An 18,505-nucleotide genomic window follows, 5' to 3' on the forward strand; every position below is an offset into this window, starting at 1 on the left:
AAAATAATGACACATGCAAGTTTCTACAACAACAACAACATTATATGAACATCAGTATACCTAATGCACCATGCAACATCATCACATGCACTACAAACAGCTACCTCAAAATTATCAGAAATAAGTAAAGTAAGCTGCAGTCCACAGGAATTAAATTTTAAAAGCTGTTGTGAATAGGCAAGATGATAATAAGATGAAATTTGACACCATTCAATCTGCAAATGAAAGCTTTCGTGGAATGTAGAAAATGAGCAAGAATATGAGAAGAAACACTACCAAAGATATTAACAGCAGCGATTTTCAAAAGAAAGAAATCCCTAACACATTTGTAAGGCAAATTAATAAGGAAAACAACTGAAAGAAGAGAAACAGTCGCAACATGAGACAAATGCAAGAGCAAACAATTGAAGCACAAAAAAGTGGAAAAACCGAAAAACAAGTGGGAGAAATTTTGAAAAATAAATTGAACAGCAGGAAACTGAAGAAGAAATTATTAGAAGAACAGAAATAGTGTGTGAAACTTTAAAAGTCAAGTTGAAAAACAAAAAAAAAGTTGAAAACGAAAAGTGGAAAAACAGAAACAAATGAAAGAAATGTTTAAAGACAAACTGGAACAACGGAATAATGAAGAAGAAATTACTGGAAGAACAGAAATAATGAATGAAATTTTAAAAGTAAAATTGAAAGAGAAAAACAATTGAAGAAAAAAATATTGGAAGAACAGAGATAAATATTAAAGACTTTTGAAAGACAGAAAACTAATTAACAAAGTAATCATGGACGAACAGACTAGGTAAGTAATTTTTTAAGATTAACTGAAAGATAGAAAACAATTTAAAAAGAGAATATAAGTTACCTACAAAAAACTGAAATGAATTAATGAAATTTTGAAGGACAAATTAAAATGCACAAAACCAATAAAAACAGAAGAAGAACACAAATATATGAAAGGAATTTTGAAAGAGAAATACAAAAGCAGAAAACAATTGTAGAAGAGAAATTGATACAATAGTCGAGACAAAGAAAAACTTAGAAAGCAAACTGAAAAATAAAAAAATTACTTAAGAGACATGGTGTAAGAAGAGAGAGAAATTAAGGAAGCCTTCTGAAAGATTGCTGAGACAAAGGCAGAAGAACGCTGCAGCATGTCCATGGATTTGCTTACCTTTGTAAGACACGGGAATCGTTCCTTGGAGATTAAACAGGTCCACTTTAGTTCCATCATTGAAAACTGGCAATCAGATAAAACAACAGGAATGGCACGTCAGTTACAGGGTTTATTACTGGTTAATTCAAGCAAACACACACAAACAAATGTGTATTAAAACACCAATAATTCATAAAATGCAGGAATGGGTGGGAATTACAACAGTCTTATTAGAAAAGGGTTCAAATAATGAAAAATACAAACTGTAAACAAATCTGCACGCATGAAACAAACACAAAGAAATATATCCCACAACAAAATACACTACAATGCAGATATCTCAGGAATTACGGGTTTTAAAGGACAGGAAAGTTGTAGTAGGTTATGGAAGAGAAGTAGTTGACTGACTTTTCTTCACAGCTGATGAAGTATTATAAAACATGATGAATTGGAAATTGAATCAAGAATACAGTATGGAACAACAAACCAAACATTTTAAATTACATTAAAGTATATTTTAATCTATACACGAATTTTCTCGACACATATCGTTACTTATTCCCGAATCTGGTTTACTTTAAGTATAACTTTCCTTCTAGTACTTCCATAACTTCATAACCTCGTTTGGTGCACATCAGAGGTCTGCATCGGACGTTTTCGCTCGAGCGCCAAGTAGTTCATAGCATAATCCGATAGGTAGCGCACATGCATGATGGGTAAAATTGTCACGAGCGATAAATCCTCGAACGGTATAAGCCGAGCGTTAGACATTCGTTCTTGTTATAGTGATGAACTGTGTAGTAACATCATAGATGTTTATCATTTCAAAACTTTGCAGTGTTTAACTAACCTCTGCATAGTACAACTACAAAACTTGCTTTAAAATGTAATATAAATGTAGATAAATGTCCCCCCTCCCACAGAAGTGATTTTGTTTTTGCCACATCTGATAGATGTTATTGGATGTAAATGTAATTATTATAAACGGAGAACACAATCACGATAATGCAAGAACTGTATCAAGTTTTCTAGTAATAATAATAATAATAATAATAATAATAATAATAATAATAATAATAATAATCTCTAATAATTAGTGTATCAATCTTTGCGTCTGTAACAGTTGTGCAGCATGATTATTCGTTTTATTATATTTTCTGTGACGTTATCTCTGTACTAATATTGTTATTAATCTACTGCTATATCAATAATATTTTGTAAAACGTTTCTACATTGTCGCAGTATATAGGCGGAAGACTATGTATGGACCTATCATATTATATATGTGGTAAATCAAATATTGAATAATTATTAATTAGCAATAATAACTGTATATCGAAGTTTTTCACACTATTTTATTTATAACTTCATGTTCCTGTTTTGGTACGTTCCATTAAACGTTTGTCATAAACGCAGAAAATAAAGCCTTATTTTTACCGTGTGAGCAAAACATATGTGTATCTTATCTGTCGCCTTCCATACAAGATAAGACATGTCGGTGAGATGACCTTGTACTGTGCTTCTATTTATTACGAGCGTATCACGACCGATCGTATCTCACTCGAGGGTGCGACACTCGACCGAGTTCAAGCGAGCGATTTAACTCCAATGCAGCACTCTGGTGCACATGTTTTGTCAATGTTTAAAAATAATATATTGTAATTTCTGTGATTAATATACAGGGTGATTCACGAAGTTCTGCCCCGGTTTATGGAGATGATTCTTGAGGTTATTTGAAACAAAAAATATAAATAAATTAATAGGATCACATTTATATTTATGGAGCTACAGTAATTTGAAAATGGCAGAAAACAACTTTTATTTCAGCATTTCACTAACAAAAATGCAAAAAAATAATTAAAAGACAAACAATTGACTGTTTTTGTATCAGTCTCTTTCATTCATAGTGAATTTAAATCAAATTTTCGAAAATGTCTCCCTGAATCTCAAGGCAACGGTCCGCAAGGGTGTGAACCGCACGTATAGCATTTCGCAGCTTCACACGTTTGTTCCTTACTGTTGCCGTGGCATCCAGAATGCGTTGAAGCAACTCTTCGCGTGTTTGTACCTTAACCTGATATACGATGTCCTTCATCCACCCCCAGATACAGTAATCTAAGAGTGCACGTAGTTATGGCAACAAACATGCCTAGCGCTCCATTCACTTTGTTCTCTCACCCAAAGTGATAAAAGCTGTCACCACTAAAAAATCGTACTGTAACAAACACACACAAAGACTGATGTGTCATTTAGGAGTGCCTTGTAAGTTATCATAACGCTGATTCAGGAAGTAATTATAATTTTATAAACATCAGCTGCCTCTGTTTTCGTTTTCAATCATAAACATGTCTCTAGGGAGTGCATGTTGTTTCTCAGTGGCCAGAGCGCTCTTTTCCCCAGTACAAGGCAGTGTTCCGCAATAATCGTCAGCCATTTGCGATGCACAACTTGAGGATGAATCTCAATGCGTATTGTAATTCTTCAGCGGTTGACGAGACAACTTAATTTATAATGGTGAGTACTGCACATTGTTTATATAAAAAAAAAAAAGTAAAGGTATCCCCGTCACATGCCATGAAGGCGCTTGGGAGGGCATGGAGGTAGAGCCCCATGCTTTCCATGACCTCGGCACTAGAATGAGGTGGTGTGGTCGGCACCACGCTCTGACCATCTTTTACCCCGGGAAAGACCCGGTACTCAATTTTATAGGAGGCTGAGTGAACCTCCAGGCCGTTCTGAAAGTTTGGCAACAAGAAAAATCCCGTCACCACTCGGGATCGAACCCCGGACCTTTCAGTCCATAGCCAGCTGCTCTACCAACTGAGCTAATTCACATAAAATAATTGAAACATAATTAAATATTTTTTTCTTTTTTTTGTCACATATTTTTCAGATTTTTAGCCACTAAAAATAAATGTTTTCCACCTTTAGCACCTTTAAATCTGAGCCCTACTCTGCAGGAAAAACTCTGTTAATACTCCAGCTTTCAAGACTCAAATAGTAGCCCATGTTACTTTTTCTTTTTAATTGTTATTTTACGATGCTTTATCAACTCTTAAGGTTACCTAGTATCTGAATAGGATAGTGATATTGCCGGCAAGATGAGGCCAGGGTCCAGCGCCAAAAGTTACCCAGCATTTGTTCTTAATGGGTTGAGGGAAAACCTTGGAAAAAACCTCAACCAGGTAACTTGTTCCAACCAGGATTTGAACCCGGGCCCAATCGTTTCATGGTCAGGCATGCTGACCGTTACTCCATAGCGGTGGATGACAGTCGCTTGTTAAACATAATATGGAGTAAATGTTTAAATAGTGCAAATATTCTAGCAACCAAAATTATTATATTAGCCATGCCACTATATATTTTAACACCAACACAAAAGGAAATACAGTAGAACCCTGATTATCCGTCACCCTATTAACCAATTGTCGGATTATCCGACTTTTTTTCTAGCTCCTATTTTCTTTTTGCTGCAGAAAATATATATATGCTGTACGTTATGTTCCTACATAATTTTTCTACAAAAGCTTATTACAAGTCTTTACTCTCAGTACAAACTATGTAGCAGAAATGCTTCGCTATCGGCAACATAATTACTTGTAAAATAATTACTACTTGCTTCGAAATAAATTACCCAAAGAATTTCCACAACCCGTGTACAATTCAGTCCTTAGCCTTACTGTTCGAGTGGCCGTACTGTGTAGCTTCTATGCAGATTGTTTTCCACAGTTGTCAAAAGAAAACATAGTGTGTTAATTATCGAAACAAATTACAAATAATGAGAGGTTTGGGAAAGAAGAAACTGTTGTTAATGTTTCAGAGTAGTAGATTGGCGATAGAGCTGTACGTCATTTAACAAAAATGAAGAAAAAACCAAGGATAAAGTGTAAGTAAATCTACAACATGAGATTTCAAGTATTCCTATCTTTCCACAGACAATCATCAATCATCAACCCTTGGCCCTTAAAAACCCGTCGTTAACAACCGAACTTTTAATGACTACATAGAAGTTAAACACAAGACTACGAGGGAAATTACGAAATTGTGTATTATGCACTTAATTTATAAACATGTTTTATGGTGTGGATTATCCGATTTTTTCGATTAACCGTTCAGTCCATCCCCTTCATTATCACAGATAATAGAGGTTCTACTGTAATGAAATAGTTTGGAATCAATATTCAGAATTCTGTGTTAAAAATTACAGGATTCAAGAAATACCAAGAAATGAAAAAGCTGTTGTTTATATACAGCTGGTCTCAGTCAACGTTTCCGGTGTTCCTGTTGTCCAATCAACAGCAGGTGCCCCCGCTACCACCACTGCTTGCATCCGCAAATACACAGCACTTTGCTGGATTAAAAGTTACTATGTTACAATGAAAATTCAAAGTATGCTACCATTTCCAGTCATGCATCACCACCTAGCAGTTAAAGCATTTATAAATAAAACTTAAAATTATATTTTTAAAAATCTGTAAAGAAAATATTTCAGATGGTAAGATATACTGAAGTAAACAAAGAAATTGAAAAAGTTAGAAAGAGGAAAAATTCAAGATGCCATCTGGTAGACAAAGGAAGAAACAATCGAAGAAATGAAAAAGAACCGAGACAGAAGGAACAGTTCAAACATGAAGGAACGGCTTTTATAAAATTAGTGGACTAGCCAAGTTTTGAAATGTCGTAACCTGTAATATTGTCACCAGCTAATGGAAAGTCTCCAGTTTGAACCCCTTTCGATCACTACCAAGAGGCAACAGCGCACAATAAACCTACAATACTGATATAATTATTTTGTTGCAGGAATTCACTTTCAACAAATACATACATCTTGAATTTCATTTCTAGCACACAATTACACCCAATTTTGAAATAGTACATCACGTCAAGTTCAATGAGAATTATACAAAAATGACAAGAGATAGCCTAACATGATTATGAAGCAATGATAAAAAATGAAAGATAGAAACTGCTGTGCTTGAAGAAAGAATTCGACAGCCTGTATGCAGTGGTACAACGGTTGCGTAATATGTCAGACACACAGAAAATTAAATACAAAACATCAGTCCCTCCTCCCATACTCGGTTCTGTTGTGTATATACAGGGTGAACCATAAGTAAAGTCATTCATTTCTAGGGGTTATTCTTTCAAATATTTCAAACAAAAATTTTAATACAATTTTGCTCGTTTTTGGTTTCTTTCTGAGATAAGAATTGTTTTAGTCTATATGAAACATTTCATAGCGTGTTTTGGAAAGTCACTGATTTAATTCCCAATATGCCAGTCAATTTAAGAGTGCAGTGTATTGTGATAATAAATGATAGAAAGAATTATAGATTTGTCCTTTAAATGTGCAGAAATTTGATCTGAACAAATGTAATACTGTAAAATTCCTGTTCAGAATGAAAAGTTACATTTCTTAGGATCAAATTTCCGAACATTTAAACCACAAAACTAAAATTCTTTCAATCATTTATTATCATAACACACTTACTTACTTACTGGCTTTTAAGGAACCCGGAGGTTCATGGCCACCCTCACATAAGCCCGCCATTGGTCCCTATCCTGAGCAAGAATAATCCATTCTCTATCATCATATCCCACCTTCCTCAAATCCATTTTAATAATATCTTCCCATCTACGTCTCGGCCTCCCTAAAGGCCTTTTTCCCTCCAGCCTCCCAACTAACATTCTATATGCATTTCTGGATTCACTCATACGTGCTACATGCCCTGCCCATCTCAAACATCTCGATTTAATGTTCCTAATTATTATGTCAGGTGAAGAATACAATGCGTGCAGCTCTGCGTTGTGTAACTTTCTCCATTCTCCTGTAACTTCATCCCTCTTAGCCCCAAATATTTTCCTAAGCACCTTATTCTCAAACACCCTTAACCTATGTTCTTCTCTCAAAGTGAGAGTCCAAGTTTCACAATCATACAAAACAACCGGTAATATAACTGTTTTATAAATTCAACCGAATAATAACATGCAGCTCTCTTAAATTGACTGACCATATTAGGAATTAAATCAATGGCTTTCCCATAACACGCTATGAAATGTTTCATATAAAATAATTTTGATCTCGGAAAGGAAGCAAAAACGAGCGAAATTATATTAAAGGTTTTGTTTGAAATATCTCAGAGAATAACCCTCTGAAATTAATGACATTACTTAGGTTCACTCTGACAAAATTATTACAAGATATTCAATGTATTGTGACTAAGTGCAGAGGATTCACAGAAATTTTAACCCTATGTATACGGGGAGAGCAGCTGAATGGTTTTCCATCAGATGGAATTCGTTTCATCTGTGAGTATCGTAGACATTTTATCATGAAGGTCACCAAGCTACCATGCTATTGCATCTGTTTTTCCGTGACCACATAAGAAAAATAAATCAGTTGAAGTATTACATTCCACATTGAATGTTTTTTTTTTTTTTATCCAATGCCACCAGGTTGTCTTTTCGACATTTCTGGTCTTCTCTCCTGGCCGTGGCTTAGTTGTAGCCCACTTCTGAGGTTGGGGCGCCTGGAAGGCGGAGTTACATTACCCCGATGATGTGATAGGATGATTATGATAATGTGGTGCCAGGAGAGGTCTTAAATCTAAACCCACATTGAATGTGCTAACACAGTTAACTTGGTGAATTTCAAAGACAATTTCGAGAAAGATCCAGGTGTCATACAACTATTCACAAATTGGTGAATAAATTTTGTGAGATATGTGCTGGGTTTCAAGAAAAGAAACACATAAATAAGTTTCTTTACTGCTAAGTCATGAAGTTTTAAAAGTGCGCCATTAAATTGTAGAGCATTGCTTAAGTGATGTTTGACAGACAGTTATTGCAAGCCGATTCGCCGACTGTAATCTATTACACAACTCCCATGAGAATTGATACCATGATAAATGCATAATTAAATGCAAAATGTTAGCCTAAACTCACAAAATAAATTAATACTGTCATATATTTCTATCATATTAGATCTGAAATGAAACCGACATGGTCACACAAGATTACGGTATTTAGAATTTATATATTTTTTTATTTTAGTAGGTTATTTTATGACGCTTTATCAATATCTTAGTTTATTTAGCATCTGAATGAGATGGTGATAATGCCGGTGAAATGAGTCCAGGGTCCAACACCGAAAGCTACCCAGCATTTGCTCATATTGGGTTGAGGGAAAACCCCAGAAAAAACCTCAACCAGGTAACTTGCCCCAACCGGGAATCGAACCCGGGCCACCTGGTTTCGCAGCTAGACGCGCTAACCGTTACTCCACAGGTGTGGACTGAAATTTATATTATGACCTGCTCATCCACTGACAATGTACCTTCCTGCAATATACAAAATTAAGAAGTAAACCATTTGTTCAATTAAACACGTCAATACCCTCTATTTTTCGTAAATATACAATTTTCGTATGGATATGTCTAATAGCAATGAGCTCCTGTAATGCAATCCACCTTTATTACGTTAATACATAAACTATTTGCTGTTCGTCTGCATTGAGAACACTGAATGGTTCGTGTATTCAGTGAGGGAATGCTTACAAGACCAAATAGTCAGCTGGCAGAAAACCACTCAACTGTTCTCCTTGTAGTTTGAATACCTTATTATTAGAGGACCTTAATTATAGCTACTCATATTTCAACTTTCAAAATGTTGCATTGGTCCAAATCTAGTAAGATTTCTTTTTGTATAAAAGCAACCATGTGAAAAACCCTACTTATATTGTTGGTTGGTTGGTTTCTAATGCCAGGCATTTGACAATGAAGTCATTTGACCTCTTGCACTCCAATATTTTTCAAAGATATTATCATGACCAGCCACTGAAGCACAGATTTTGAGGTGTTCCGAATCCATTTCTTGGTTTGAGTTGCACAATGGGCAGTTAGGGGACTGATATATTCCAATTCTATGCAGGTGTTTGGCCAGACAATCATGGCCTGTTGCCAATCTAAATGTAGCTACAGACGATTTTCGTGGTAAATCGGGAATTAACTGTGGATTATGATGCAGAGAGTTCCATTTTTTCCCTTGGGATTGTGTTATCAAATTTTGTTTGTTGAAGTCTAAGTATGTAGATTTAATAAATCTCTTCACAGAGTAATACGTAGATTTAGTAACAGGTCTGTAAGTAGCAGTGCTGCCCTTCTTTGCTAAAGCGTCCGCATTCTCGTTTCCCAGGATTCCACAATGGGATGGTATGCATTGGAATACAATTCTTTTATTGAGTGATATTAATTGAGAGAGCATTTTAGTTATTTCTGCTGTTTGAGATGAAGGTGTGTGTTTAGAGACTATTGATAGAATAGCTGCTTTGGAGTCTGACAATATAACTGCATTCTTAAATTTATTGATGTGGCATAGAAGATTCCCGAGACTTTCACTTATTGCAGTGATTTGACCATCAAAACTTGTTGTTCCATACCCAAGAGATCTATAAAGTGAGAAGAGACAGCACGTAACACCTGCACCGGCACCTTGTTCTCTGGAGATCAAGGATCCGTCGGTGTATAAATGAAGCCAGTTTTGTGGAGTGTACCTAATATTAATTGTCTCTAAAGACAATTGTTTCATTATTTCAGTGCTTACTTCTGATTTCAGTATTTCTTCTGTTAAATTCAGATTATATTCCATATTTAATAGAGTTAAAGGATTTGGTTTAATTTGTAAGTTTTCTTTTAAATTCGGGATGTTGATTTTCTGTTTTAATTCCTGAACCATGGATATGAAACTTTTTTGAGTTTTTAATCTACAGAGGACTGCATGAATGCCAATTGTTTCCTGGTAATCTGATAAGTTCTACTTATATTGTAGTTGAAGCATTCACTGAACTAACAACATTATGTTTTTCTGTTTCTAGCATATACAAAAGAACCCTATTTTAACATTTCCATTTTTAAGGAAAAATGTGTCAAGTCCCAGCCAAGTTACCATAAGAATAATTCAATTAATTCCTGCCTTTAAGGCAACTGGTTTAAGAAAAATGCCACTTTTAAGGAATACTTTTCAAGTGGATTTTGTGATAATGAAGCCCGAAATATCGAATCGACTTTCAATCAATAGTATCAGCTTATTCCATAATGCATTTCAATCGATACTAATGCGGTGCCAAGCGATGGCATTATTCCTTACATTTCTTTATGGTCTCGCTTTGCGTTGCTTCACAGAGAGGTCGCTTTACTCGCTCTGTTCTCATGAGTTGTGTGGATCCTGTTCTCAAGTTTTTTTTTATGCATCGTTATAATGGCGACTAAATGGAAGAAATTAACTATAATACGAAAGTGAAATATTAAGGAATGTAATGGGTTGAGGGAAACCCAGGAAAAACCTCAACCATGTACAATGCCCCAACTGGGATTTGAACCTGGGCTTATTTTCCCACATAAAGATCTGTAAACTTGGGATTGTGTAATACTGAAGGTCTTACTAGATCTGGTCCAATACTATACCTAATTCAGACATCCTTTAATATATACAACAAATATTTTAGAACTGTAAAACCATTCGTTTTTGCAATTACAGCAAAACCCCGGTAAGACGCTGTTCAAGGGACCCGGTGTAAAACGCATATTAACCAGGAACGCATATTAGGCGGGTATACCAATTTTGACTTATATACAGTATCTATTAGCATTTTTCTTTATTGAAATACATTAATCAAGAAAGGTAATACAATATTACTCCATTATGTAATTACTGTACTGTACGTCAAAGACATTTACAATATGTACTGTACTTAATTCTTTTGGAAAAAAAGTCATTTATAGTTGTTTGCCGTGTGCGTGTTCTCCAAGTCCTCATGTTTACCACACTTCAGTTCCTGCGATTATATTCTCCCGACGTCGCAGCTGTAGTGATTGAGTCACGATTTTTTATTGTCGTTCTTAATGTCGATGATGGGATTCCTAATGAATCAGAGAGTTGTTTCTGAGTAAGAGTACTGTTCTCATCGTACTTTCGTAAGATTTCCACTTTTTCCGACACAGAAAGCGCTTTTCGTTTAACACTCATTGTAATCACATTCACAGACACTTCAATACACTGAAGGACAACAAACTGCCCAGCAAAACTTTCCAGAATTTTATTACGGCCGAGTGAGGAATGATGTTTGAGAGAGAGGGTTAGCAAGAGGGTGAGGTATTGTAACTGTATGTAGGCTTTAACCACGCAGATAAGGAGTCGAATAAGAGAGAGTAACAAGAGGGTGGGGTATTGTAACTGTATGTAGGCTTTAACCACGCAGATAAGGAGTCGAATAAGAGAGAGTAACAAGAGGGTGAGGTATTGTAACTGTATGTAGGCTTTAAGCACGCAGATAAGGAGTCGAATAAGAGAGAGTAACAAGAGGGTGGGGTATTGTAACTGTATGTAGGCTTTAACCACGCAGATAAGGAGTCGAATAAGAGAGCGTAACAAGAGGGTGAGGTATTGTAACTGTATGTAGGCTTTAACCACGCAGATAAGGAGTCGAATAAGAGAGAGTAACAAGAGGGTGGTGTATTGTAACTGTATGTAGGCTTTAAGCACGCAGATAAGGAGTCGAATAAGAGAGAGTAACAAGAGGGTGGGGTATTGTAACTGTATGTAGGCTTTAACCACGCAGATAAGGAGTCGAATAAGAGAGCGTAACAAGAGGGTGAGGTATTGTAACTGTATGTAGGCTTTAACCACGCAGATAAGGAGTCGAATAAGAGAGAGTAACAAGAGGGTGGTGTATTGTAACTGTATGTAGGCTTTAACCACGCAGATAAGGAGTCGAATAAGAGAGAGTAACAAGAGGGTGAGGTATTGTAACTGTATGTAGGCTTTAACCACGCAGATAAGGAGTCGAATAAGAGAGAGTAACAAGAGGGTGAGGTATTGTAACTGTATGTAGGCTTTAACCACGCAGATAAGGAGTCGAATAAGAGAGAGTAACAAGAGGGTGAGGTATTGTAACTGTATGTAGGCTTTAACCACGCAGATAAGGAGTCGAATAAGAGAGAGTAACAAGAGGGTGAGGTATTGTAACTGTATGTAGGCTTTAAGCACGCAGATAAGGAGTCGAATAAGAGAGAGTAACAAGAGGGTGAGGTATTGTAACTGTATGTAGGCTTTAACCACGCAGATAAGGAGTCGAATAAGAGAGAGTAACAAGAGGGTGAGGTATTGTAACTGTATGTAGGCTTTAACCACGCAGATAAGGAGTCGAATAAGAGAGAGTAACAAGAGGGTGAGGTATTGTAACTGTATGTAGGCTTTAAGCATGCAGATAAGGAGTCGAATAAGAGAGAGTAACAAGAGGGTGAGGTATTGTAACTGTATGTAGGCTTTAACCACGCAGATAAGGAGTCGAATAAGAGAGAGTAACAAGAGGGTGAGGTATTGTAACTGTATGTAGGCTTTAACCACGCAGATAAGGAGTCGAATAAGAGAGCGTAACAAGAGGGTGGGGTATTGTAACTGTATGTAGGCTTTAACCACGCAGATAAGGAGTCGAATAAGAGAGAGTAACAAGAGGGTGGGGTATTGTAACTGTATGTAGGCTTTAAGCACGCAGGTAAGGAGTCGAATAAGAGAGAGTAACAAGAGGGTGGGGTATTGTAACTGTATGTAGGCTTTAAGCATGCAGATAAGGAGTCGAATAAGAGAGAGTAACAAGAGGGTGGGGTATACTGAGGTATGAAGTATGGAGGTTTAAATGCGCAGCTAAGGGTCGAATACCAATACTTTTCAGGTTAATGGCACCAGCGAGTTCAGTGACCAAGATGTTTCATTGCTGTTACAGTACATTGCTGAAAATTACATGGAAAATATTCCACAAAAACAGCGTATTATGCGGGACTTGAGTGCAACAAACGGGGTATTTTATAAAGGCGTTATATATGAAATGTGCAGGGACCGGACAAAAAAAAGCGTATTACACGGGATAGCGTAATAAGCGGGCGCGTCTTATCGAGGTTTTACTGTATTGTGCTTATAAATAACTGAATAAATACAACTATATCACAGTCAGAACTATGGAATGTCCCATCTATATAAAAGTTTATCAAATGAAAATAGTAATCTTTTCAGCAGACAGAAGAAAACACATTTAATAAATTTATACCGTGCTCCACTCGCTACCAAATCCAGAATTTCTTGGTGATTTTTAATACTAATAAAGATACTGCAATGAAATCTGAAGCAGACGTAGCTCGTTTTGTGAGAAATGTGAAAAAAATCATCCATTTCATTTCCCACACAATGAAGGTACTCCTGTTGCAATTTCACTGCAATATCTTCATGGTGTTGGAATTATTAAGGAAATGCCAGGTTCGGTAGCGAGCGGGACATCCAGTATACAAACACAAAATGTATGTTTCTTAATGAGTCTGAGAGTAACAGAAACAAGATGCATACGTCGATAAATATTTTACACAAATATATTAAGGTAGTGAATAATACACACCAAATGGCTCCAACTTGGGGGAGAGGCTGTTGTAGTGCTGCAGCGTGTTTATAACATCTCTTCGTGTTATTTCTGGATTCTGATACTGAAAATAAAAATAAGAAAAAATGACAACAATGAAAGAACATGAAAATATGTAACATAATTACAATATCGATATCATGAAAAGATGACACATGCTTTCTTTTACAGTATATTTTGCAAAAGTTCACTCCTTTTACAACCTTGAAAATATTTCCATTCACATATTATTTTCTTGGACTATTAATTAAAAAACATTCACAAAATTAAATATTGTAATATCCCCCCAAACAGTAACATAAACTTAAATTTTCTACATTCTACAAAATAGGCATTCTTTCTGCGCAGTTTTTTAAATAAGGGCTCTTGATTATAGGGCAGTTTTATAGGGTGAAAACTGTTTTGGTTTTTATTTTTCGGAAATGACTGACAACGCTTGGTGGCTCAGTTTCAATAGGGGTGGTTGTGATTGGTTGCTGGGTGAGGGAGTTCGATTGGTCGATCAATTGCAGTGTCTTTTGTCTACCTCTCATGCAGTGCCAGCGTGATCGTTACCTGGATTTATTTTTGCGTGCACATTCCAGATGAAATCAAGATCAAATCACGAAGTTCCCTTCGTACTCTGGTTACACATCTTGCATATACAAAGGTTAGGTTTGGTTTGGTTAGTTTAGGTTTTTATTAACCAAGTGTATGCGCATTTATCATCTCACAGCCAACATGATCCTATCACAAGCCGCACATGTGGATAGTGTGTTGTGCACAGGGTGGAGAATGAATGAGATAGAATTTATTAGATTGAGGGAAGAAGAACTGTGCGAGTTAATCATGGTGTGTTATCCGATAGTTGTGCGTATGGGAATAGTGTGGATATTTTGAAAGCAGATTGGGAAACCCTAATATTCACCACTTCACGTCTAATTCGTTATTCCCTTGTAATTATGGATTTTGAACTATTTTTTTCAAATTTTCATTTTCATGTGTCGGAAATCAGCTACAACCTAACCTAACATGTTAGGTTACGTTACGTTATTATAGGTGATTTCTATCGTTTTTACGACGGTAAAATACGGCGCAAATGAAAGTTTGAAAAATATTGTTCAAAAAGTAGTCGAACTCCATAATTACCGTATTTTTGTTTCAAAACAGTGGTGACCTTTGCGACAGAATTTGCAAATCAGTTACTAAACAATGTTTGCTTTTCGTGCCAGTGAGCGTATAAAGACAACACTGGTAGTCACTTTAAACAATTCTCGTACCAGTAAGATAAAGTGTAAACATCAAAATTAAGCAATACATTTTGCTACTAGTTCTTGCATTTTCGGTTAATTGACTTGTGTCGCACCAGATATTTAAAGAATAACAAAGTACAGTGCACATTTCTTATTCTTTATTGTGTAAGAATCAATGATGAAGTATCATTATCAGTGAAGCTGAAGAATCTTACTTTACTCAAGTATTGCTTCACTTTCCCTTCTTCTGGATGCAACATGGTGGATGCTGAACAAGTAAGGTTCACTCACAACCTGAAATGCAAACAACATGAGTGTCAAAGAGACTCGTTACTGAGTTTTTGTAATTTCTACCATTTCCATTGTATCTTCCTGAAAATTTTACATGAGTTAGATATTGTTAAAATAGCCTACGTGTGCACAATTTTTCTCAAAATTTTATATAGAAAAATTCATCCAAAAAATAATATATATTTTTTTTTATTTAAAAACAATTTATATTCTTAATAAACATTTATCTGGGCCTCACATATAAAGATAATCAATTTCCTAAAAGTTTATAATGATATTAAGACTCCCTATAAAGAAAATGATGCATTGGTTACTTCCTGGGCAACATAGAGTATTACAATAATAATAAAAAAATTACTTTGAACATTCGATTTTGTTTGTTTTTTAACTTCACTGCCTAACACAAAAAATCACGGCTTTCTTAATAATAATAATAATAATAATAATAATAATAATAATAATAATAATAATAATAATAATAATAATAATAATAATAATAATAATAATAATACAGTGAAACCTCTCTTTACGGACACCCCCAAGATACGGACACTCCTCAAATACGGACAGATTTTTATGTCCCAACTGAAATAATATAGAAATAATGATAAATTTAACTCTCGTTTACGGACACTCTCAGACACGGACACGGACAGCTGTTTCACAGTCCTAAAGCTTGCTTTACCTCCTGACTGCGGACAGAACTTGGATTTCAAGACCTAATGTGTTACAAAAATGGAAAATTTAGTTTTGAGAACTGTACAGAAATTCCTTAACATGAAAGAAGACAATAAAGGTTTCGTAGGTTACCACTAGCCCAGCTGGCTACCCTATTGTTAGCTGGAAGTGGGTGGATAAACACAGTCATAAAATTTAATCTGTCCGATGGGTCCAAGGTTTCCGCGATCGTGAAATTGTATGCGACACTTGATAGGGTTAGTAGGATTATTCTCTTCACTTCAATCAGTTGTTCTGTTTCGAGAGACATGGCACTTGAACGTAAAGGTTAGTTGAAAGCTGTAATTAACTGTAGACGTAAAATAAAATTGCATGGCATAGTACTGTATTTTTATTTTTCGGTCTTATCTACTGTAGTTCAAAGTTACAAAGAATTTACTGTAGTATACTGTAGTTAGAATTAAACTACAGTAATACATTTCATTTAAAGCGTGAGGGGATACATAATGCATATTTTAAATTTACTGTTAGATTGGGGAGCCTCCCTCCCAATAAAGGACACCTCCCAGATGTGGACAGATTGTTATGTCCCTTCGATGTCCGTAAATGAGAGGTTTCACTGTAATATGTCTACATGAATAGCCTACAGCATTTCATGCACAGACTGTTGAGAATATGTGTGCAAAGTTTCATTAGGCTACTATAGATATATAGGCCTAAGTTATATCTCATTTCTAGTAAGTTAAAATGTAAAAATACTGATTTGACATACGATCACTTTAAAGTTTATAATACGTATTCTGAATATAGTAACCACTAGATATCGCCATGAAATCTTCACTACATTATTCATCAAGAAACATATATTTTTGGCACCATACATATTCAATCCCTGCGCGTGCCAAAGAGCAACTTGTGAACGAAACTCTATTATACGAGAAACTGTGCAATGACTGCTCAATAATTATTATGAAAATGGCGAACATCTTGGAGAAACTAGCCACAGATGTATTAGACTACCTTCTTAAGTTTCAATAATTAACACAGTACTAGCTAATTAAAAATTGTTACTAGGTACTTTGCCAAGTTTAACGTTTCATCACATGCCGATATGCAAGTTTCTATTGGGTCGACGCAAAAGTTTATAGCGTTTGTTTGCTGTGAAAAAAATTTTTTAGATGAATTGAAGACAGAAAGTATTGAGTAATATATTTTCCTATATTATACTTTAAAATGACAAAATTCCTGCAAGTATGATTATCGTCCATTACTTTCGTTTCAGCATACCACATCACTCAACCTGTCCTTGCCAAGGCTAGGTATACCTACATAAATTAATTGATGAACTAGTGGACTTACTCGTGTTACTCCACTAGTTCATCAATTAATTATATTCAAGTGTTAAAAGTGGTGTACGCAAGATTCAAAATGGACCTACATAAATGTTTTTCTTTCCTTTTTTTTTTCAAGAAAGACTTAAGACCAAAATAAAAAGTCAATGAAGATCATAGTATTTTTCATAACACTGGACTATCAGTAATTTTAGTGTCTGTTTATAAGGCTAGACAACATTGTCATTATCATGCCATGAATATTAATTTGTTGTTGAAGATTAACTGGAAATGTCACGAGTTAAAGAATACTTAATAAAAACAGGCACGGCATCACTTTATGAAAGAAAAATCTACCTTATGTTTACACAGTGGCTCCTTCCTGACAAGAATTTTAATAGTCTGTTACTAGATGTGATTCTAGTCAGTTTGTAATATATTTTGGTCTAGGGAAAATATACCTACATCTTGTATGATTATAAAACAATAGCTGACTTCACAGCTTATGTAACGAGTACCGGGTACTAGGAAATTACCAAAAAATCATTACGTTGAACTCCAGTACTTCAGTACTCATTCGACTGAGTCCTTTATGCTACTCCCGTCAAATTCAGTTGTGAAACCATACACATGAAACACATCTCAACAATCACAAAATTATCCCGTCAAATTCAGTTGTGAAACCAGACACATGAAACATCAACATTCACAAAATTATCAAGCCCCATAGTTGAAGTGTCTTTATGTCTACTATCAGATGGAAGTAATCACATTCAAGCCGAAACATTCATATGCGTATACCAATTAATGACTAACCAAGGCTCGAAAGTGATGCGTATGATACTACAAAGGAACTATAAAAAAAAACACTGAATAAGTTTCGTGTAACTCATTCGCTCTCACTTTGGAAAGACTATAATATGCAAATTCAATAAATCCATCACTGACAATTCCTACAATCACTTTTTGACTTTATTAAGTATAACCTTCACACTGTAAATATTTCTATCTGTGTTAACAATTATTAACGACCAATTAACTTTATAAATCGGAAGTCTTTCATAATTCCACTACACAATTGCAATGACTATGATTGTCACTCTCAATTATAGAGATTACGAGCAGCCGATTTGTTGGGAGCATTATCAAGAAGACCATGAGTCAAGTCATGGCATATCATATTGTCGTAACCAAACAGGATTATCAGTGTTGCAAAGTTATTCTTCCTCCTCGCAGATGGCTCTACGTGTAACAAAACCAATACTTACACTTACTTACTTACTTACTTACTTACTTACTTACTTACTTACTTACTTACTTACTTACTGGCTTTTAAGGAACCCGGAGGTTCATTGCCGCCGTC

The 18,505-nt window shown here is 35.4% G+C and overlaps 1 protein-coding gene across 7 annotated transcripts in view; it reads right to left on the reverse strand.

Moving 5' to 3' along the window:
- TSG101 (tumor susceptibility gene 101) overlaps positions 1-18,264 on the reverse strand; it is a 57,935-nt gene extending 39,671 nt beyond the window's left edge. For 2 of the 7 annotated variants that reach the window (XM_069832236.1, XM_069832234.1), the window contains exons 1-4: positions 17,959-18,263; positions 15,058-15,136; positions 13,590-13,674; positions 1,166-1,231 (exon numbers count right to left, since the gene is read on the reverse strand). In XM_069832236.1, the coding sequence (XP_069688337.1) occupies positions 1,166-1,231; positions 13,590-13,674; positions 15,058-15,102 (196 nt within the window). In that variant the 5' untranslated portion in view covers positions 15,103-15,136; positions 17,959-18,263. Of the gene's footprint in view, positions 1-1,165; positions 1,232-13,589; positions 13,675-15,057; positions 15,137-17,678; positions 17,872-17,958 lie in introns of those variants that run through there. The other 5 variants (XM_069832238.1, XM_069832235.1, XM_069832237.1 and 2 more) reach the window with 5 other exon arrangements.
- Positions 18,265-18,505: the final 241 nt, after the last annotated feature.

This window comes from Periplaneta americana, chromosome 8, assembly GCF_040183065.1.
Source record: "Periplaneta americana isolate PAMFEO1 chromosome 8, P.americana_PAMFEO1_priV1, whole genome shotgun sequence".
In the NCBI taxonomy this organism is placed as follows: domain Eukaryota; kingdom Metazoa; phylum Arthropoda; class Insecta; order Blattodea; family Blattidae; genus Periplaneta; species Periplaneta americana.